This window comes from Mus musculus, chromosome 8, assembly GCF_000001635.26.
Source record: "Mus musculus strain C57BL/6J chromosome 8, GRCm38.p6 C57BL/6J".
In the NCBI taxonomy this organism is placed as follows: domain Eukaryota; kingdom Metazoa; phylum Chordata; class Mammalia; order Rodentia; family Muridae; genus Mus; species Mus musculus.
The window spans coordinates 125,012,273-125,035,599 of record NC_000074.6 but is presented as its reverse complement, the minus strand read 5'-3'; the positions used below and the strand labels follow the sequence as shown (position 1 = coordinate 125,035,599).

Here is a 23,327-nt window from a genome sequence, read left to right as displayed (position 1 = left end):
CATATGCACCTGCATGCACACACGTACACACACACACACACACATGTACACGCGCACACATGCGCGCGCGCACACACCCCATTTATTAGCATTTTTCCTTTGAGCTGTTCTATAATTATTGGATTGAACTTATTATAAAATGCTATTCTCTGTTTGCAGCTAAATAAAGATTAGGTCTATTGTATCTGCTCTCAGAGACCAATCAGATTCTCTCTTGGGTCCTGTTTGCATGGGATATCTATTTTCCACCCTTTCACTTCAATCCACTTGTCTTCCACTCTAACGTGAGTCTCTTTAGACAGAAAGGAGTGTGGAGCCATTCTGCCAATCTCTCACTTAAGTGTCGATCTCCTTTGAGGGTGACCAAGACTCCCAGGTTCTCTGTGAACACCACGCATTTAAGAGGCACAAGAAATCACAACTGAAAAGAAATAATCCACTTTCATTTCAAAATTCAGTCACCCACTTGCCATGAGAGCCTGACTTGCTTTCTCCTATTTTTTTTTAATTACGTTTCTATTTATTTAGTTTGCAGTGGGGAAGGGCTTGCCATAGGGCCCCGTGACCAGTCTCTCTCTTCCTACCGTGTGGGCTTCAGGGATGCTGGTTGTGAGGTTCCATTCTGCCAGCCCTTGAACCAGTTCCTTTTTGTGATAAACAGAAAGGCCACCAAAGCAGATGGTGCTGTCACACACAATTTAGACTGAGCCCTCAAGCCGCCCACTGCACAAAGAACACAGCAGGGGCAGTGGTGCTCGGTCGCCTGCAGGGGGCGCTGCTAATTATGCCACAGGCCATTTCTGTGCTCCTCTGACAGCCTGGCTTTCTAGTGTTTCCCTGTTAGCCCTGGACGGGGTGGGATGAGGTATCTGAGTCTGAGTCTGAGTCCGAGTGCTGTGAAGGATGTCTTTCTTGTGAGCAGATGGAGCTCATTTTAACCTGAGAGAACACAAGGACGTCCACTTCTGGAGCATCCCTACCATATCTGAAACCAGGCAACCCGGGGAGGCACTGAGAGAGGATGCAGACCACAGAGACACAAGGGAAGTCCCTGACTACATTTCAGGTTGAGTCATACCACTAGGACATCTTGTCTCGGGGCTTAAGGGAGGAAAAATAGACCTCCACATTACCCGAGCCAATCTTAAATGTCCCATTTTACCCAAAAATCACATTACTGATTCACTATATATTTCTAAATACCATCAAAACACCAGGCTCTGGGAGTCACGAGGTGGCCTCGCCGGATGAAAAAGGCCCTTATCCCAACCTGACACCCACCAGTGTCCCCGTCACCCACAGTGCAAGGAACAGACCCGTCTGCACAAGCTGTGTCTGACCTCTGCCCACCACGCCCACCACGCCCACAATACACAATGGAGCTTAAAAGCTTAACCAGAGGGCTGCTGTATTTTAATATTTTATTTAAAGTTTGCTTTAAATTTCTGTAAAACATTCTTCAATCCATTATTTTAACATTATAAATTCCACTTGAAGTAGCTGAAAAAAACCAGACAGACAGAGCAGGTACCAGGACTGACTACAGCTCAGGAGTCCATCTTACTACAGGAAGGCGAAGCCTCATCACCACCAGGACAACAAGTCTAACTTACCAGGCATGTACACACTTTATTTTACTTTTGGTGAGACTTTTTGGAAAATTACACTTTCAAAGAACCAGCCTTACAAATAGATATTCTTTCCAAAAATAAAGCCCAGTATCTAAGTTGTGAAAAGTCACAGAACTCGTTGAAAGCATGTGGCGTTGACAGCCGCAGGCCACGCTCAAGCCAGGCTCTCACCACAGATGACTCTGACTGACTGGGGAGATGAACCCACGCCCGACGCTCCCTCCAGTGTTGGCCATCGTCTTATTGCTGAATTACTCACAATTCTTTTTCTTTGGCAACATCGCTAGCTCACACCAAGGGCAGGGTCAAGGCTTGGGTTGTCAGCACTGGGAGCACTGTGGCTGCTCCTCTGGGGTCCCAGGACGGCTGGGGTAGACAAGTGCACCACACCTAACACACGACAAAGGGCCTGGCTGCTCACAACCTACACACGAGTGTGGAGTCAGTTACTCAGCGTCACCAGTGATGACCAGTGTCAGCTCCTTCCTTCCCACATCGGTGAGAAAGGAAAAGACAACGTGGGAAAGTGAACATCCAGATACCCATCAACTCTTCAGGAAAACTGCTTCCTACGAATTCAAAACGACCTAAACTTGACCAGAATTTTAAGTGAATTCTCATTATACCACCACCAAAACTTGCACTTAGAAAACACTGATAACTTCCATATTTAAACTGCTGTTTCACGTACTGAGCCACGTTAAAGGCCTGCCATGATCCTGCTGAGGAACGTAGGCACGCAGGAAGCTTCTCCACACTTTTCCCTCCATAGACAGAATCACCCACTTAAGAGACTTCCTTCCACCCAAAATGTCACTCCAAGTTCAAAGTGAACTAAAGTAGGTGTGGCAGAAAGTGCAATCGGAAGCACGTTCACACAACAATAGAGCGAGCACATATACAAACACTGTATGCAAATGCGCGGGAGTGTAAGAAACAACCTCCCTGTGGACAAACTTATATACAGCTGTTTACAACTTCAAACTAGTACAACTTGGAACGTCTACAGAAGCCACAATAAACTCAGATGCACACTCAGAACAGTCTCACCAACTGGTCGCCCAGGAGCTCCTTAGAGAGCAGAGTGGGGCTGCTTAAGAAATGCTCTCTTCCTGATCAATCATGTCTGTTTTAACTGAAAACACATCTGCCAGCATGTGCTTAGGAATCTCAGAACCCCGGACTTTAAGGGCATAGCAAGCGTTCTCCACTTTGGCCAGGCTCTGTTTCAAGGTGTACAGCTTCTTAGAGACCTCATAGGGCCCAGTGTTGCCAATGAACGAGAACCCATCGTAAACCTGGCGTAAAAACTGGCTCACTTCAAAGGGGGTGTCGATGTCCCCGTTCCCCACACTGTTAATACACATCCGCATCAACTCTCCAGTTAGGTCGGCCACGCCCAGCAGGTAGTCAACAGGGGTGAGCTTCAGTCTCCATGTAACCAGCTGCTTCTCTTGTCCTTCCGCGGGAGGCTGGGAAAAGACAAACAAGAAAGCCACAGACACAAAGGAAACACTGTGATAGAGTGAATGTACCAGCATCACAACCATAAAGTACTCAAGTCAACAGCGCGCAGGCACAGGTCCTTCCATGAGTTAACTACGTGGCAGGGCACAGGAATCCACCATACGCTGGGTAAGGGGCCGAGCCAAGTGGCTTGGGTGTGTTGGAATAATCAAATACCAACAATGTAAGGCCAGCAGTGTCCAAGTTCACCTGCCAAGCACAGCAGACGAGGGCTAAGGGATTCTTGCCCCGACTATGTGACAATCACTATCAATCAGCAGTTACAACCCCTCCTTGTTCAGCCGGCATCTCCTTCCCTACTCTGCACTGCCCAGTTTGCCTCCATCTCCTCATCCTGTCAGTGCTGAGGCCTCCATGTCTGCTCGACACCGAGGAACAGTTACCACAGCTGTCTCCAGACTGTGGAGTCTGGTCTGCCACAAGGTACTCACCAGTCATCTTAGTCAGGCTGCAGTGGATTTCCTTATTATTTTATGTGTATGCATATTGTGCGTTCATGTATGTCTGTGAACCAGGTTCATGCCTAGAGCCTGTGGAGTCCAGAAGAAGGCATTAGAGCCCCTGGAACTGGAGTTACAGATGGCTGTGAATCTCCATGTGGGAGCTAGGAACTCAACTTTGAAAACCCAGCCTGTTCCATCTCTCCAGGCCCCTCCTCAAACACTGCAGTTCTTCCTCCCATGCCTTTCAGTGCAGCTTCTTCAAACACTATTCCAAGTTTTGGGAACTCTTTTCTGTGCCCTACTCAATCCCCAAACTCTTCAGTTTCAGGAAACAATCCAACTTACTTTGCAGATCAAGTTATCTGCCAATCACATTGCACTGCCTAAGTGGTTGTTATCTTTACTACCAAAGCAACCTCACCCTATTACAGCCAAGCCATTCTTCACCTCATTTGTACTACAGCCACGCCCATCTTCCCCTCATCTGTACTATAGCCACGCCCATCTTCACCTCATCCGCACTACAGCCACGCCCATCTTCACCTTCTATCCTCCAGTGTCAAAAGACAAATTATCTTTCTGCTTGTGTGAACTTAACTCCCAAATGACCTTGCCTCTCCTCCCACCTCTCCCAGGACTTTGCTTCATAAGGTGCTTGCCTCTTGGCAAGGTTTTTATCTCTCTAACCCTCGTTTCCTCCTCTGTAAACAGGATTATGTTAGCTACCACAGAACTCTTTTTTATGGATTAAGTAAGACAATATTCATTAAATTGCATAGCGTGCAACCCAAGAACACACCACCGCCGTCATGTGCACCTCTCTCCATCAGGCTCTTTCTAGCAGCGAGGCGTGAGTTGTGAGCACTGTGTGCGTGTGCGGAATGCGGCTAGGTGAAGCTCTAAGCACGTTCTGGGCAGTGGGCCTGCAAAGGCATCCAGGAAAGAACCATGCAGTGTCTGGGAGCCATGAGGCCGTGTTAGAGTAGCACAGGCTGAGGCTGAGACTGAGAGACAGGCAGGCCGCAGACCACACACAGAAATCTGCACTGCACTTCCAGGTTGTGGGGTCTCTGAGAATTAATTAAGGAAGTGGCAGGGTGGACTTTCATTCTTACTTGGGCTGCTGTGCATCCCCAACACAAACATTGATCCTGCTCAAGACCCTTCAGAGACACTGAGGCCCAACAGTCCATGAGGAGAATCAAGGCCTGATGCATAGCAGGGGCCAAAGAGCTGCTTAAGGGCAGGGAGAGGAAGCCCACAGCGCACTCCCTACCACTCTGATGCTGTGAAAGCCATCATAAAGGTGTCTGGGTTTTCTGGGAGCCAAGACCAGGAGATACATATGTATGTATAGCAAACAGCGGGTTGCAGGAGATGAGAGAGGTGTGCATTTCAAATGCCACTTAAAAGGATATATTTCACAAAATAATGGTCTTTGTTATTACACAGAAGGGTAATGGTTACAAGTTGATTTTAGAGAAACAGGCATAAAGTAATTTAAAGTAAAAATTGTCAAAATAAAGTCTGCTTTCTGAAAATTATTAATAAGGAAAATTTTTCTTTTTTTTTTTTTTGGTTGTTTTTTTTTTCCGAGACAGGGTTTCTCTGTGTAGCCCTGGCTGACTTGGAATTCACTTTGTAGACCAGGCTGGCCTCAAACTCAGAAATCCGCCTGCCTCTGCCTCCCGAGTGCTGGGATTAAAGGCGTGCGCCACCAGGCCCGGCTAAACAATTGCTTAGAGTATAAATTTTGAGATGGCCACTTGCGTGTTTAGGAGGGTGACACATTAATGTGCTCTCACAAGGAACGCTATCCAAGTCCTGGCACACAAGCTAATGTGTCACCAGGTATCAGCCCCTCTACTTTCCTATGGCTGAAATTGGCACAGTGTTTATTAAAATGATTTTGGCAATATTCTCACAAGCCAAGTTAAAAGGAAAATTTCTTTATCAAATTCTCAGTATTTTCAGCACTAAGAACCTAGTGCTAAAGGGGAGTTCTTTGTGAACACAGGCTCAGCTTATGTGAGGGGTGAGCACAGGCTCAGCTTATGTGAGGGGTGAGCACAGGCTCAGCTTATGTGAGGGGTGAACACAGGCTCAGCTTATGTGAGGGGTGAACACAGGCTCAGCTTATGTGAGGGGTGAGCACAGGCTCAGCTTATGTGAGGGGTGCATCTGGGTCGTAATCTCCAACGTCCTGAGACAGCAAACACTCAACCTGCTTTCTCCCCACTGTCTCTCTCCATGAACTCGAGGGGAGCTGCTTGCATGCAGCAGGGCGCAGCTGGCCACTTCTGTGATTCCACTGTGACCAGGTAAGTGGGCCAAAGCCATGATTGCCTGTGTCTCAGTTGGCCCCTGACAAAGTGGAGAACAAGGCAAAAGCCGGGCAGACATAGACACACTAGAGGAGGGTTTCCTGTCATGCCAAGTCAAGCTTTTTGGCAAATCTAACATTTTATTTCACATTCGTGTCATCTTGACTTCTAACAGTTTCTCTGTCTGCCTATCCTGACCCCAATTCATATTTTCAAAAATTAATAAAAGGAGAAAATTGAAAAATAGTATTTATCCTAATATATGTCAGAGAAGGGATCAAAAGCCCACCTAGTTCTCTGAATGTCATATTTTCAAATCCAAAAGGGGAAAGAAGTACTTCTTAAAAGCCAAAATGCAATGGGGTTTCTCTCCTCAATTCAGAAGAGCTGGGCAGCTGTCTGTAAGCACGCTGTGTAAGTGATAAACTGGCTCTCGCCATGTGACAGCCACTTTAACACTGAACTCAGTTAAGCAAGCACTGCTTCATTAAAAACCTTTCTAAGTCAAACTCTTCCATCAAGTCCTTTGAGGTAGACAGACACGCCCAGGGCTCCTCCCTGTACCCCAAGCAGCACTGGGGATACCAAGTGCACAGACCAAGTTCTAAACCCTCAGATGCAGTGTGCTGACTTCCTCTCTGTCACCAGTGGAGACACTTAGACCTAGCGTCCCTGGGGAGACCTAGCACACCCAGCTTCCGGAAGGCAGAGCCTCCACCAATCATTATGCTGCTGTATAAATCATACAAAACAACGGAAACATGATTTTAAATTCTCACAGTCTTGCTCTCTTTCCCACTGTCTTCTGCTGTAAATGTCAACTGCTTGTTAATCTCTTCCATACTGATCAATGAACGAGTTTTGATGAAGTGTTGAAAAGAGACAGCCTCCACGTATTCCTGCAGTCCTAAAAAAAAGAACAAAGGAGGTTACTAGGAATAAACACTAGCCTACGAGAGTGTTGCCTTAAAAAGGAGGAAGCTGATTGGCCACCAAGCAGGGTCAGAGTGTGGTAGATGCCATGCAGACTGTGTTGGCCCAGGCAAGACCCACAAGCCTCCAGGGCCTATGCACCAAGGCTCAAGGATGTCACCAACCCCTTTCTATAGCAGCCAGGATGGTGACCTGGGACAGATGTCCTAATTACTACTATGTGCCTTGGGTGTAACAAGCATAAAATAATTGAGGGACTTTCATTTATAAACATTATAGAATAATTAAGAATTGGGTTTTGAGCTGGGCAGTGGTGGTGCACGCCTTTAATTCCAGCACTTGGGAGGCAGAGGCAGGTGGATTTCTGAGTTTGAGGCCAGCCTGGTCTACAGAGTGAGCTCCAGGACAGCTAGGGCTATACAGAGAAACCCTGTCTCAAATTCAAACCAAACCAAACCAAAACAAGAATTGGGTTTTAGGAAAGACATACAATAAATAAGACTATGACGGAAAGGCACTAACCACACAGGCACAGCTTCTCAGTGGAAGGCGGTCAGGGTTACAGCTACACAACACCATGAGCACACCAATGTCACAACAACACGTACAAATGGTTACACAGGTCAATCTCACACCATGGATCCTATGCCCGCTGAGTCCCCCACAGCGTTCTCTGCCTTGCATCCTAGGCTTCCACTGTTGTGTCTTCTTTCAAACACCAGCTCTTTTGTTAAACAGGAAAAATCAGAAAGAGATCTCCTAGGCATGCGCGGTGGCTCACCAGTGTCATTCCAACATTCTGGAGGCCAAGGCTGCCCCAAATTCTTATCCAGCCTTGACCATATATAAGTTCAGGCCAACCTGGATTACAAAACTGCCTCAATCAAGAAAAGAAAAACAAATAACAAAACCTGTCATAACTGGGCACTGGACACAGGCCTGTGTTCTTATCTCTTCGGAGACAGAGGCAAGAGAATCAGAGGTTCAAAGCCAGACCCAGCTGTATCTTGAGTTTGAGGCCAGCCTGGGCTACATGAGAACCACTTTCCAAAAAGAAAAAACAAAAACAAGCAAAAGATTAATTAATTAATGACTTAAGGTTTGTGCTATCTCACAAAGAGTTCAAGGACACCTGGCCCCAGACACTGAGCAGCACTCTGGGTCTCATGTAGGTAAAAGGGTGTTTAAACAAGTTATGTTTCAACTTGATGAAAAGGACATCCGTTATTTTCAGTGTATAATCCCCAAGGTGAAACTTTTCAGCCCACTGCTATACGCGGAACAATGCCTTCCCTGTGTCTGCCTTGGAGGAAATCCAAGAGGAATTATTTACAGATTCTGCTTCCAGTAAGAGAGAACTCTGGAGGCTGCTTTTATGTAATTGGTTCTTTTTCATTTCATCCCATTAGAACATACACAGGGAAACCCAGCTAAAGGCTTCTGATTCCTTATTTTCATTTTCATTGTACCTGAGCCACACACAATCAACCTTACTTCACACCAAACCTAGGCCAAGAGTGAACACCTGAGAGACCTCAGCTGGCTTTGCAGGATTTTAATTTCCTTAGAAAATTGTTCACCACGGGTATGAGCCCCAGAGGGACAGACGCTATGCTCACACAGAGACTCGCAGGCAGATATAGACAGCAGCATCCCTCACAAAGACCAAAGGGAGAAACACTCCAAGGCGTGCCTATCCCCTGAAAGACAGGCAAAACGTGGCTTATCTGTTCCTGATCACACATACAAAGTACTGGTGCACGCTACCACCCAGATAAAGCCTGAAACCATCATCTCCATGAAGGACATTGTACAATCCTGTTTGTGCAAGATGTGCAGATGAGATGAAGCCAAAGAGACAGTGAATTCCTGGCTGCTAGAGTTTCCTTCAGAACCAGTGTCATCCTTATAGACACAATGTTACAGAGTTCAGAATGAAATGTCAACTTTTTGAAGCAGGATTTCAGAAAAGCAAAGGAATGCCTAGAAAGGAAAGAGAAACTGGACTAAAATCCCCTCATGCGGGTGGACATCCCACCAGTGCACACCAGACATCCATCTAGAAAACAAGTCTACTTGGTTTCTTATACAAACGCTTAAGCACAAAAGGCTTAAGGAGGTTCTTCTGAAACTCACAGTCGTCACCACTGAAGTTTGTAGCATGGAACACTCTTACTAAACTGGGAATAAATAATCCTTGTGGTGGTTTGTATATGCCTGGCCCAGGGAGTGGCACTGTTAGGAGGTGTGGCCTTGTTGGAGTAGGTGTGTCACTGTGGGTGTGGGCTTTAAGACCCTCATCCTAGCTGCCTGGAAGCCAGTCTTCTGCTAGCTGCCTTTGGAACAAGATGTGGAACTCTCAGCTCCTCCTGCATGTTCCTGCCTTGATGACGATGGACTGCACCTCTGAACCTGCAAGCCAGTCCCAGTCCAATATTGTCCTTTATAAGAGTTGCCCTGGTCTCTTCACAGCAGTGAAACTCTACTAAGACAGTCCCCAAAGGGTTCACTGTATCATCTCCCATTTAAACACAATTTTAAATTGTAGCTGTTTTACTCCCAGGTTGAGGCCGACCTCAGGGAGTGTCAGTCCTATGCTGGGTTTATCTGATCCTGAGCCAGCAGGTTAAACTGAATCTGGAAGAAAAGAGACCAACACTGTCAAAGAGACCAACATGAACTTTGTTAAAATTCTCCTGAAGCCTCCATTTCCTTACTCATAGTGGTGAAAACTAATTTAGGGGACCACAAAAGCAAAAGCTGTGGCTCCAAGGAAGACAGACTGCGTGAAGAATCTCCAGTGCTCTCAGCAATGGCACACGTTACTGAGGCAGAAGAACAGACACTTTGTACCACTTCAAGGCCAGGCAAACAATGTGGACAGTTATCTATTTTAGAAAACAGCAACCTCCAGCTGACCACAGACACTCATTACTTAGGAGCTAAGCAATTTAATTTACACATGTAAACATCTCAGAACATGGTAAGTATCAGGGATATAAACTAAGCTAAAACAATACAAAAAAAAAAAAATTTTAAGATGAAGGACATTCGCTGGGTGGTGGCGCACGCCTTTAACCCCAGCACTCGGGAGGCAGAGGCAGGCGGATCTCTGAGTTCAAGGCCAGCCTGGTCTACAAAGTGAGTTCCAGGACAGCTAGGGCTACACAGAAAAACCCTGTCTCAAAAAAAAAAAAAAAAAAAAGATGAAGGACATTCCCCAACCTGTAAACTTCTCAACAACAAAAGAAGTCATGGAAATGTCCTAAGTTGCTTATTCCAAGCAGTTAATTGTGCATGTACTTGCCCAGCCTTGCCTTTGGACAATTCACAGTCTACTCTCAGCCAAGGTATATTGTTGAACCATGAGGCTATTGTCTGTGCTCACAGCCCTCTCAGGGAAACACTGTGCCTGCTACCAGCACCTTCAGTTCAAAGCAAGATCTATTTTATCTTCAAGTCAAAAGAACAGCCTTTCAGAGAAATAGCAAAACAAATAGTTACCAACTACATCAGCAGCTCTTTATAGCATCCTACTGTCCACACTATAAATACGTTTGTTTAGTTTACTAAGTGCAACTGAAGCAACTTTCTCAGTCTCAGAAGCAGCGCCATGTGGCTGCTGCACCCTGAGCTTCTGTCCAGAGCTTCACTGTGAAGCCAGGCGAGGTACTGAGCACTAGCCATGCTAAGGAAGGACAGAGAGGTCAAAGCTTCACTGTGAAGCCAGGCGAGGTACTGAGCACTAGCCATGCTACGGAAGGACAGGGATGTCAAAGCCAACCTTGGCTGTGGGGACTGAAACCAGACTGAGCTATAGAACTTGAGAACTTCTCTTTAAAGTTCTTCACAGGGAGCCAGCAGTCGGCTCAGTGGGTACAGCACCCGCCACCAAGCCACCAAGTCTATATCTAAGTTCAATCACTGAGGCCCACATGGTGGAAGGAGAAAACCGGGTCCCACAAGTTGTTCTCTTACCTCTGCACATGGGCCACAGCATGCATGCAGGTACACACACAGCTGTTTCTTTAAGCCATCATCAGTACCACTTCCAAGGGTGTCCATACAGACCCACACACTGCACCTGCGCTCCGTTGGACTCACCTGTGGTGACGGCTCGATGGAACTGGTGCATGTCTTCCCCCGACAGCTCTTGGGCTACCTGCAGGATCTTCTGTCTGACACCATCCAGCTTACTTTCTGATTCAGTCAGTATCTCCTCCATATCAGGAGCACTAGAAAGACATTAGGAACCTTGAAAACATCAGCCTTGTGATCAAAACGATAAGAAAAACTGTATTCGTAACAATCAGCCGCTGGACTTGGCTGCATCCACCTAAAACAACTCAAAAAAAAAAAAAATCAATAGAGCATGCAGACAATGGTTTCAAACCCTGCATCAAGCACACAGCCGTCAAGCAGAACAACAATCAGGGGCGAAGACACACCCAGCGTCCAGCTCCCGGCCTGGAAGAGTTCCCTCGTGATAAGGTAGGAAGGAAGAACCTAGGCAAAGCCAAGGTCCTGAGTTGAAAAGTTCACAGTTTAAGGAGGTCATGAGCTAAGGTCATGCCCTAAACATGCAGGGCAGAGAGCAAGAGAGAGTTGCAGAGCAGACAGTGCTTGAGAGCTCTGCACTGTACAAGAGACTTCCCCAAGTCTGCAACTGAGTACAGGTCGCTGCAGACAAGTACAAAACCTGTGGCCGGGTCCTTGAGGCCACAGAAGAACCCAGAGTGGGCAGGCAGAACAGTCCCCACGGCCCACACGCAGCCGGAAGAGCCAACTCATCAGCACTCGCCACAGATGTATGAACCCAAGTTCTTCACGCACCAAGAAAATTATTCCAGATGGAAATCGGAATCCATGTGCCAAGTAGGAAAGGACATTAGAAATGGTAACTGCAGGAGCAAATCCACAATCTGTTCCTCGTCCCTGAATCACTGCTTGGAGGTAAAACAGTGCCCTGCAGATAGATAGAACAGAGAGGTAACGGGAACTCCCACAGTGCCCTGCAGATAGATAGAACAGAGAGGTAACGGGAACTCCCACAGTGCCCTGCAGATAGAACAGAGAGGTAACGGGAACTCCCACAGTGCCCTGCAGATAGAACAGAGAGGTAACGGGAACTCCCACAGTGCCCTGCAGATAGATAGAACAGAGAGGTAACGGGAACTCCCACAGTGCCCTGCAGATAGATAGAACAGAGAGGTAACGGGAACTCCCACAGTGCCCTGCAGATAGAACAGAGAGGTAACGGGAACTCCCACAGTGCCCTGCAGATAGAACAGAGAGGTAACGGGAACTCCCACAGTGCCCTGCAGATAGATAGAACAGAGAGGTAACGGGAACTCCCACAGTGCCCTGCAGATAGAACAGAGAGGTAACGGGAACTCCCACAGTGCCCTGCAGATAGAACAGAGAGGTAACGGGAACTCCCACAGTGCCCTGCAGATAGAACAGAGAGGTAACGGGAACTCCCACAGTGCCCTGCAGATAGATAGAACAGAGAGGTAACGGGAACTCCCACAGTGCCCTGCAGATAGATAGAACAGAGAGGTAACGGGAACTCCCACAGTGCCCTGCAGATAGATAGAACAGAGAGGTAACGGGAACTCCCACAGTGCCCTGCAGATAGAACAGAGAGGTAACGGGAACTCCCACAGTGCCCTGCAGATAGAACAGAGAGGTAACGGGAACTCCCACAGTGCCCTGCAGATAGAACAGAGAGGTAACGGGAACTCCCACAGTGCCCTGCAGATAGAACAGAGAGGTAACGGGAACTCCCACAGTGCCCTGCAGATAGATAGAACAGAGAGGTAACGGGAACTCCCACAGTGCCCTGCAGATAGATAGAACAGAGAGGTAACGGGAACTCCCACAGTGCCCTGCAGATAGAACAGAGAGGTAACGGGAACTCCCACAGTGCCCTGCAGATAGATAGAACAGAGAGGTAACGGGAACTCCCACAGTGCCCTGCAGATAGAACAGAGAGGTAACGGGAACTCCCACAGTGCCCTGCAGATAGAACAGAGAGGTAACGGGAACTCCCACAGTGCCCTGCAGATAGAACAGAGAGGTAACGGGAACTCCCACAGTGCCCTGCAGATAGAACAGAGAGGTAACGGGAACTCCCACAGTGCCCTGCAGATAGATAGAACAGAGAGGTAACGGGAACTCCCACAGTGCCCTGCAGATAGAACAGAGAGGTAACGGGAACTCCCACAGTGCCCTGCAGATAGAACAGAGAGGTAACGGGAACTCCCACAGTGCCCTGCAGATAGATAGAACAGAGAGGTAACGGGAACTCCCACAGTGCCCTGCAGATAGATAGAACAGAGAGGTAACGGGAACTCCCACAGTGCCCTGCAGATAGATAGAACAGAGAGGTAACGGGAACTCCCACAGTGCCCTGCAGATAGAACAGAGAGGTAACGGGAACTCCCACAGTGCCCTGCAGATAGATAGAACAGAGAGGTAACGGGAACTCCCACAGTGCCCTGCAGATAGAACAGAGAGGTAACGGGAACTCCCACAGTGCCCTGCAGATAGATAGAACAGAGAGGTAACGGGAACTCCCACAGTGCCCTGCAGATAGAACAGAGAGGTAACGGGAACTCCCACAGTGCCCTGCAGATAGAACAGAGAGGTAACGGGAACTCCCACAGTGCCCTGCAGATAGAACAGAGAGGTAACGGGAACTCCCACAGTGCCCTGCAGATAGAACAGAGAGGTAACGGGAACTCCCACAGTGCCCTGCAGATAGATAGAACAGAGAGGTAACGGGAACTCCCACAGTGCCCTGCAGATAGATAGAACAGAGAGGTAACGGGAACTCCCACAGTGCCCTGCAGATAGAACAGAGAGGTAACGGGAACTCCCACAGTGCCCTGCAGATAGAACAGAGAGGTAACGGGAACTCCCACAGTGCCCTGCAGATAGATAGAACAGAGAGGTAACGGGAACTCCCACAGTGCCCTGCAGATAGATAGAACAGAGAGGTAACGGGAACTCCCACAGTCCCCTGCAGATAGAACAGAGAGGTAACGGGAACTCCCACAGTGCCCTGCAGATAGAACAGAGAGGTAACGGGAACTCCCACAGTGCCCTGCAGATAGAACAGAGAGGTAACGGGAACTCCCACAGTGCCCTGCAGATAGATAGAACAGAGAGGTAACGGGAACTCCCACAGTGCCCTGCAGATAGATAGAACAGAGAGGTAACGGGAACTCCCACAGTGCCCTGCAGATAGATAGAACAGAGAGGTAACGGGAACTCCCACAGTGCCCTGCAGATAGAACAGAGAGGTAACGGGAACTCCCACAGTGCCCTGCAGATAGAACAGAGAGGTAACGGGAACTCCCACAGTGCCCTGCAGATAGATAGAACAGAGAGGTAACGGGAACTCCCACAGTGCCCTGCAGATAGATAGAACAGAGAGGTAACGGGAACTCCCACAGTGCCCTGCAGATAGAACAGAGAGGTAACGGGAACTCCCACAGTGCCCTGCAGATAGATAGAACAGAGAGGTAACGGGAACTCCCACAGTGCCCTGCAGATAGATAGAACAGAGAGGTAACGGGAACTCCCACAGTGCCCTGCAGATAGAACAGAGAGGTAACGGGAACTCCCACAGTGCCCTGCAGATAGATAGAACAGAGAGGTAACGGGAACTCCCACAGTGCCCTGCAGATAGATAGAACAGAGAGGTAACGGGAACTCCCACAGTGCCCTGCAGATAGAACAGAGAGGTAACGGGAACTCCCACAGTGCCCTGCAGATAGAACAGAGAGGTAACGGGAACTCCCACAGTGCCCTGCAGATAGATAGAACAGAGAGGTAACGGGAACTCCCACAGTGCCCTGCAGATAGATAGAACAGAGAGGTAACGGGAACTCCCACAGTGCCCTGCAGATAGAACAGAGAGGTAACGGGAACTCCCACAGTGCCCTGCAGATAGATAGAACAGAGAGGTAACGGGAACTCCCACAGTGCCCTGCAGATAGAACAGAGAGGTAACGGGAACTCCCACAGTGCCCTGCAGATAGAACAGAGAGGTAACGGGAGCTCCCACAGTGCCCTGCAGATAGAACAGAGAGGTAACGGGAACTCCCACAGTGCCCTGCAGATAGATAGAACAGAGAGGTAACGGGAACTCCCACAGTGCCCTGCAGATAGATAGAACAGAGAGGTAACGGGAACTCCCACAGTGCCCTGCAGATAGAACAGAGAGGTAACGGGAACTCCCACAGTGCCCTGCAGATAGATAGAACAGAGAGGTAACGGGAACTCCCACAGTGCCCTGCAGATAGATAGAACAGAGAGGTAACGGGAACTCCCACAGTGCCCTGCAGATAGAACAGAGAGGTAACGGGAACTCCCACAGTGGCACAGAAAGCTGGGCTGGTATGCAAAGCAAAGGAAGCCTCCTTACACATATAAGCCACTCAGCCTGGGCAGTGACATGTGAGCAGCCCGCATTCTCTAATGCAGTGCAAGAGCTGACAGGCACAGCAACACAGGCCTGGATTTACCATGTCACTGCCATACAGGAGCATGGATTTACCATGTCACTGCCATACAGGAGCATGGATTTACCATGTCACTGCCATACAGGAGCATGGATTTACCATGTCACTGCCATACAGGAGCATGGATTTACCATGTCACTGCCATACAGGAGCATGGATTTACCATGTCACTGCCATACAGAAGCATGGATTTACCATGTCACTGCCATACAGAAGCATGGATTTACCATGTCACTGCCATACAGGAGCATGGATTTACCATGTCACTGCCATACAGGAGCATGGATTTACCATGTCACTGCCGTACAGAAGCATGGATTTACCATGTCACTGCCGTACAGGAGCATAGATTTACCATGTCACTGCCGTACAGGAGCATGGATTTACCATGTCACTGCCGTACAGGAGCATGGATTTACCATGTCACTGCCATACAGGAGCATGGATTTACCATGTCACTGCCATACAGGAGCATGGATTTACCATGTCACTGCCGTACAGGAGCATGGAAGGCAACTCTAAGTCTGCTATCCATGAGTTTCAGTTAGCCCAGTAACTGAGAGATGATGCAGACTGCTGAGACAAACACCACACATGAGTAAGCAACCATGCATACATGATACAAACACACACACACTAGAGGGCAGTGAGGTACATCTAAGAGAAAAAAAAAGTTCAGCCCAGGGCCACTGATGGCTGAGGAAGTGAGGCACATGCTGTGTAAGCCTAAATACCTGAGGTTAGATTCCTAGAACACAGGTCCAAGTGGAATGAGAGAATCCACTCCACAAAGTTGTCCTCTGGCTTCGACATGCAGATAAATAATACATAAATTCTAAAAAAACGACAATAGTTGCCGAATGGTAGTGGCACGTGCCTTTAGTCCTAGCACTCAGAGGCAAGCAGATCTCAGAGTCCAAGGCTAGCCTGGACTACAGAGTGAGTTCCAAGACAGCTAGGACTACACAGAAAAACCCTGTCCTGAAAAAGCAAACAGTTCTTTCTTTCTTTCCTGCTGGTGCAGCTGCTTGTTGTCAAAATGGGCAAGGTCATGAAACCCAGGAAAGTAGTGCTGGTCCTGGCTGGATGATACTCTGGATGCACAGCCGTCATTGTGAAGAACATTGATAATGACACCTCAGACTACCCTTACAGCCATGCCCTGGTGGCTGGAGTTGACTGTTAGCCCCCAAAAGTCACAGTTGTCAGGGGCAAGAAGAAAGATTGCCAAGAGATCCAAGATCAAGTCTTTTGTGAAAGTTTATAACTACAACCACCTCATGCCCACAGGGTACCCTGTCGATATCCCATTGGACAAAACCGTTGTCAACAAGGATATGTTTAGAGACCAAGCTTTGAAACACAAGCTTGGCCAGGCAGGAAAACAAATGGGTTTCCCAGAAGCTTCGATTTTAGATATATTTCTGTTTCTGTCACTAAAAATTATAACAAACAAAAAGATTAGTCGGTTCAGAATGCGGGGATGTAATTCAATGGGTAAAGTACTCACTATGGAACCGTGAGGGCCTGAGTTCAGATGCCTGCACCCTAAGAAAGCCCAGCCACAGTGCTGCACATCTCTAACCCCAGCACTGTGGTCAGAGGAGCACACAGATGACTGGACCTCACTCAGTGCCAGTTTGGGCAAAGTAGCAAGCTCTAGGCTCAGTGAAAACCCTATCTCAAAAGACTAAGTCAAAGAACAGAAGGTATCAGAAGAAAGACCCACCCTCCGTGTGCACCTGCAGACACACTTACATACAAACACACACTCAGTCCCGAGAAAGGCAGAAGCCAGTATGGTGATGCACACCTACAGGTCTACCACAAGACAGGCTTAGGCCAAAGAGTCCTGAGATCAGCCGGGACTACAGAGGCCATGGCTCCAAAGACGACAAAGTGCTGGGAAGAAGACTCAGATGGGAACGGCAGCTTCACAACAAAAAGGACAAAGGACCAAAAACAGACAAAGCAAGAAAAGAGAGAGAACCAAGGGGCTGGAGAAGTGGCTGAATGGTTAAGAGCACTGACTGCTCTTCCAGAGGTCCTAAGTTCAAATCCCAGCAACCACATGGTGGCTCACAACCATCTGATGACCACTTCTGGTGTGTCTGAATTCAGCTACAGTGTACTCATATAAGTAAATAAATCTTAAAAAAAAAAAAGAGAACCAAGACCTATCATTAAACATAAATAATCTTATAAGCACCCCCACTGGCTGTCATAAATTGCCAGAATTGATTTTTTAAATGCAAGAGAAACAAGAAATCCAGCTTAAAAGTAGATATAGCATTGTTCTGCTTTGTTTTTAAAGGAAGCTGATGTGGTTTTATGTCTCTAATCACAGGACTTAGAAGGTGGACACAGGATTATAAGATCCTGTCTCAAAAAAGAAAATCAATGAACAATGGAGCCAATGGCCAGAAATGAAATTGTAGTTAAAATAAGATAGTACTTGCCAGTATGTGCAAGGTCCTGGGTCCAATCACCACGCAAAAAAAAAATCAAAGAATTTTAAGTTATTGGAACGGAATGCTTCAAAAATATTTTGAATAGTAAAAATGCAATGAATTACATCTGTTCTTCACTAAACAAAGATACATCCACCTCCCTAGAGGCGCCTGGCCTTCATCCTGGGGAGCTGGAGGCAGACAAAGGCTGAAGCAGACACTCTCTGCCCCACACAGGATAGAGAAGCAGAAAGAGTGCGGAGATGAAAAGCTCTGCAGGCTGAGCATCCCTGAGTCCTCAGGGCTCCAACCCACTGCCTGCTCTGCTCTGCTCTGCTCTGCTCTGCTCTGCAGTTCTTCCAGCCCAGACACCAGAGGAAACCTCCCCAGAAAACCAAGAGAGTCCCCCTGGAGAGAGAAAACGAAAAGCAAGAAATGCCACGGCTCAAAGAGAAGCTGTTAAAGAGCTGAGCAGCGGCAGCACAGCACACTGTAAGAATGCAAAAGCAGACACACTATCTTACAACAGGAACAAGAACCAGAAACACACAGGTATGCAATGAGTCGAAAACTGAATGAGAAATTAACCATAGTTTCACATCTAATTTATAAATCATCTGATCCTTTAATGTAATAGGCTCTAAAACATAATCCAAAATTTAGCATATTTTTTCAGACTATCCTTATACATATCATGTAGTATACATAAATGCACTATATATATATATATTATATTATATTATATATAAATAAATGATCCAAACACAGTATGAAGTCCTTAGGTAAGATAAAAGAAAGAATTTTCCCTCCTATTTTTAAAATATTGCTTTTGGGAACTTGAGAGACGGCTCAGCACTTAGGAGTACACACTACTTTTACAGAGGACCAGAGTTCACTTCCCAGCACTCATGCAGAGTGGCACGCAACTCCAGAGATGTGACACCCTTGTGCAAATATCCACAGACATATACAAACACATTTAAAAACAAAAATTAATTTTAATATTTTTATGTTTATGGGGGTTTGCCAGCATTTACATTTCTGCACCAGCTGTGCACTTGCCCATGGAGACCAGAAAAAGACGTCAGATGCCCTAGAACTAGAGCTGCAGGTGGCTGTGAGCCACGGTATGGGTGCTAGGGACTGAGCAGCCAGTGCTCTTAACCACTGAGAGAGCTCCAGCCCCAAATCCTAACTTTAAATGCTGCTGCTAGGATTAGCTGATACTGTTTAAAATTCAGAATATATTCTAATATCTGTTACTTACTATCTGCTGAGATATAAAACGTGTAACTACAATGTATCAGAAAATCCATTTTTATTTTTTTAAATTATATTTACATATGGGTGCATTTGTGTATGTGCATGCTCTTTGTTTAATGTGTGTGTGGAGGTCAGTACCCTATTTGTGTGTGTGTGTATGTGTGTGTGTGTGTGTGTGTGTGTGTGTGTGTATGTGTGTGTTGTTTGCATGCATGCTCTTCTAATCCAGGATGTGTATGGAGGGAAGAGGCTAGCTTTCAGGAGTCCATTCTCTTTTACTAACCCTATCCAGAAACCCAACCCAGGCAACCACGCTTGGTGAGAAGCCCAAGCGGCCACGATTGGTGAGAAGCCCAGGCGGCCACGCTTGGTGAGAAGCCCAGGCGGCCACGATTGGTGAGGAGCCCAGGCGGCCACGCTTGGTGAGAAGCCCAGGCAACCACGATTGGTGAGAAGCCCAGGCGGCCACGCTTGGTGAGAAGCCCAGGCGGCCACGCTTGGTGAGAAGCCCAGGCGGCCACGCTTGGTGAGAAGCCCAGGCGGCCACGATTGGTGAGAAGCCCAGGCGGCCATGCTTGGTGAGAAGCCCAGGCAGCCACGATTGGTGAGGAGCCCAGGCGGCCACGCTTGGTGAGAAGCCCAGGCGGCCACGCTTGGTGAGAGAGAAGCTCCTTTACTCGCTAAGCCACCGCAGCAGCCTTCAAACAACCAATCAAACGTTTACCCACCTTGTAATCCTATGGAGAAGAAAAATTGTCCTCTTACTCTCCACAGTAATATCCCGGCTTAGCTTCACGAGTCTCTCATATTTGTCGTGCCTGGCGTCCAGCTCCTGCTGAAATGCTAGAACACATTACGATACCATGAGCATGTGTACTCTTTCCTCAGGACAGCCGAGCGACAGGAAGAACACATGACACAAGGCGGACGCAGCCAACGATGTAGTCACCCCCCTCCATGGAAGGCTTAACAAGCAGAACGCAGTGGTCAGGACACTAATTCTCAAAACAGAGTAACTGCACACTATCCTATCCAGGATACACAAAACCACAGAACTTTGGAATCCCTGGGAGTTTTCAGAAACATCTGTAAAGTGTTTTAAAGTGGCACTGGTTTGTAAATAAATACAACAAGCTACCTCACTATCATCTTCACAGTAACACTATCAGATAGGCTAATACAACCCTATCTCAGGAATAACATTGATGATAGTGATGATGGCCTCTGGATTTTGTCTGACATAATAAATTCAAAGTTGGATGAAACAGAGTTCCTAGCCTCAAAGAGACACAGGTATAAATAATGAGTAATTAAATAAAATATAACAATGATATAAATACATAGGAAAGGGCTAAGGGAAAGGTAACATCCCATGAGTGAATGGATGGTGTCTTAGTCAGCGTTTCTATTCCTGCACAAACATCATGACCAAGAAGCAAGTTGGGGAGGAAAGGGTTTATTCAGCTTACACTTCCACACTGCTATTCATCACCAAAGGAAGTCAGAACTGGAACTCAAGCAGGTCAGGAAGCAGGAGCTGATGCAGAGGCCATGAAGGGATGTTACTAACTGGCTTGCTTCCCCTGGCTTGCTCAGCCTGCTTTCTTATAGAACCAAGATTACCAGCCCAGAGATGGTCCCACCCACAAGGGCCCTCCCCTCTTGATCACTAATTGAGAAAATGCCTTATAGCTGGATCTCATGAAGGCATTTCCTCAACTGAAGCTCCTTTCTCTGTGATAACTCCAGCTTGTGTCAAGTTGACACAAAACCAGACAATACAGATGGGAAGTGAATGAAAGTAACCATCGTGTCCAAGGAGTCACTTGAGCTGGGTATCAAAGAGAACATGGTCCACTGGGCTGGTAATGAAAGCACTAAGTCAGAAACAAATCCAAGCTCAAAGAACTATCCACCTATGAGAGAAAGAAACAGGAAAACAGCAAATATGTGGGAAACGACCAGCTTGCTTCATTCAGTATTCAGCCATGTCAATTTTACCTGGTTTCCTCACACTCATGAAGACCACTGTAGGTGCTATGTTCTTTTAAAACTGTCCACATTAGCCGGGAAGAGGGAGGGGGGGGAGTGGCGCACGTCTTTAATCCCAACACTTGGGAGGCAGAGGCAGGTGGATTTCTGAGTTCGAGGTCAGCCTGGTCTACAGAGTGAGTTCTAGGACAGCCAGGGCTACACAGAGAAACCTTGTCTCGAAAAAAAAAACAAAAACAAAAAAGAAAAAAACACAAAAACAAAAACAAAACTGTCCACACATTAGCTGGGACCCTTCTCTTTACAAGGTGCAACCTAATTCTTTCTTCCTAAATATGAAGCAGTTTTTACTTTGCGTTACTTTTAGCAAATGCAAAGTGGCAAACATCTATATCCCAAAGCCCTTGACTATGGTGGCCTATATTAACATTAGTAAACAGTAAAAAGTCCCACATAAAAAGCATTAAATGTTAAATAATATGGAAATATCTGCCACATTCTTACCAACTGTTCTGTATGTAACATCATCTTCACACTTACCATTTACTAGCACATATATTTATATTTAGAGTGTGTTAGATTGGTTACTAGACTGGCAAGACTTATTTTGAGGTAGCACTCTGCATAGAACAGGAACTATTAGTGAATCTCGTACATACATGTACACTGGTATTCTTGTTCTATTAACTTGGTCAAGTTATCCTGATATCGGAATGTTTAGAATACAGATTTTTTTTTTTTCTGGGCAGACCTAGCACCAACACGAAACATTCAGGAAAACTAAGCCTTACATCGGCATGGACTAAAGGCTCCCTAACCGACCCCACACCCGAACACTACGGCGACACGATTGTTACGGTTATGGTTCTAATTCTCCTAATGGAAACTTACATTTGAAGGCCAGCATCACCGGCGAAGACAAACTGGCATCCTTCCCCTCTCTCCTTTGGTTATGTGGGAAGGTGTCATGCTTCCTCTTCCTGAACCCTCCTGGTCCTTAGGCAGAAAAGAAGAGATGGATGGAGCCCTTGCGATGCCGCGCTAGCACAGCCCAGGCTATCCCCTTCGTCCCCCGGTACCCACAGGGCTCGACCTCTCCAGCCACACACAGGTCCCCAAACTCGTGCACTGGTGCAGGGGTCGCACAAAACGCGGCTTGAGACCCCAGGCACCCGGCTGCGCTCTGGGTCGGTCCGCAGGGTCCCCTGGGGGCGTGCGATGGATGGCACGGTGACAGCCGAGCACAGGGGCCAGGCCCTGCCAGCCCCTCCCCTCCACGCGCCGGCCCCGCACCTTCTTTGCCGTTCATGGCCGCGGGGCCTCGGCTTGCACGCGCAGGGATCGCAGCCGCCGGGCCAGCTCAGCGAAAGGCCGTCGCGGGACGCCGCGCTGAGCCCGTGGGTGACAGCGCACACCACCCTGGTCGCAGTAGGCGGCCGCCGGAAGCGGATCCTTCACGCAGCCTCAGCCGGGAGCTGCGTCCGCCGCGGAGTCCCCTCGGCCGCACACACTTCCGGCCCGTGTCCCACACCGCCTGGGCGGGCATGCGGGCGGGCGCGCTCCTGCAGCAGCGCACGTTTCCGGCCGGGCTCCCGGCGCGCTCCCTGTGCTGCACATACTTCCGGTCTGTGTCCCGGCTTCTCCCACGTCCAAGTGCCTACCCGGCGCTCTCTCTCAGTCGCGCATGCTTCCGGTGTGCCAGGTTGTGGTGCAAGCCGTTGAGTGCCTACCTGAGCTGTGTAGTCCTGTCGCGGGCAGCGGCCTCCTGTCCCCTCGCCTCTCTGAGCAGCCTCCTGCGTCCATGCATGCCCTTGGCATGTGCTGGGTGCGTGGCACCTGGAAGTGTCGCAAGGTCTTCGAAGAGAAGCAGCTTTGGAATAGATGGAAAGTTTGGTCACATTGTCAAGCCCTAAGGCTGTTGTTTGAGCACATGCTACCTCACCTAGCTAGTACCATTCCTTTGAGGCTTCCAGCAGCCCATTAGAGACCATGCTCAATTAAGATTACTTATTGAACAAAGCCCAACATCTTGAGTCAAGTTCAGCCATGTGCATGTTACAGACATTTTAGTCACACAGTCTGTTCTTGTTAACTTAGGAACAGACACACTTATGGAAATGATATACGTAGAATTAGCCAGTGAAGTCAAGGCCACAACAGCATCACAGGAGGGTCTCCCAGCTCAAAAATCAGGCCATAAGCTGTCACCATTGAATCAGCAAAAAGCTAGATG

The 23,327-nt window shown here is 47.8% G+C and overlaps 1 protein-coding gene across 1 annotated transcript; it reads right to left on the bottom strand.

The window, feature by feature from the left end:
- Positions 1-1,391: 1,391 nt before the first annotated feature.
- Positions 1,392-22,559, bottom strand: Tsnax (translin-associated factor X). The gene is made up of 6 exons (NM_016909.3): positions 22,388-22,559; positions 21,986-22,090; positions 19,831-19,945; positions 10,963-11,093; positions 6,705-6,832; positions 1,392-3,103 (listed from the first exon to the last, which is right to left on the bottom strand). The coding sequence occupies exons 1-6, from the start codon at positions 22,401-22,403 to the stop codon at positions 2,726-2,728; spliced, it is 873 nt and encodes a 290-aa protein (NP_058605.1). The 5' UTR covers positions 22,404-22,559; the 3' UTR covers positions 1,392-2,725.
- Between the last annotated feature and the right edge of the window lie 768 nt (positions 22,560-23,327).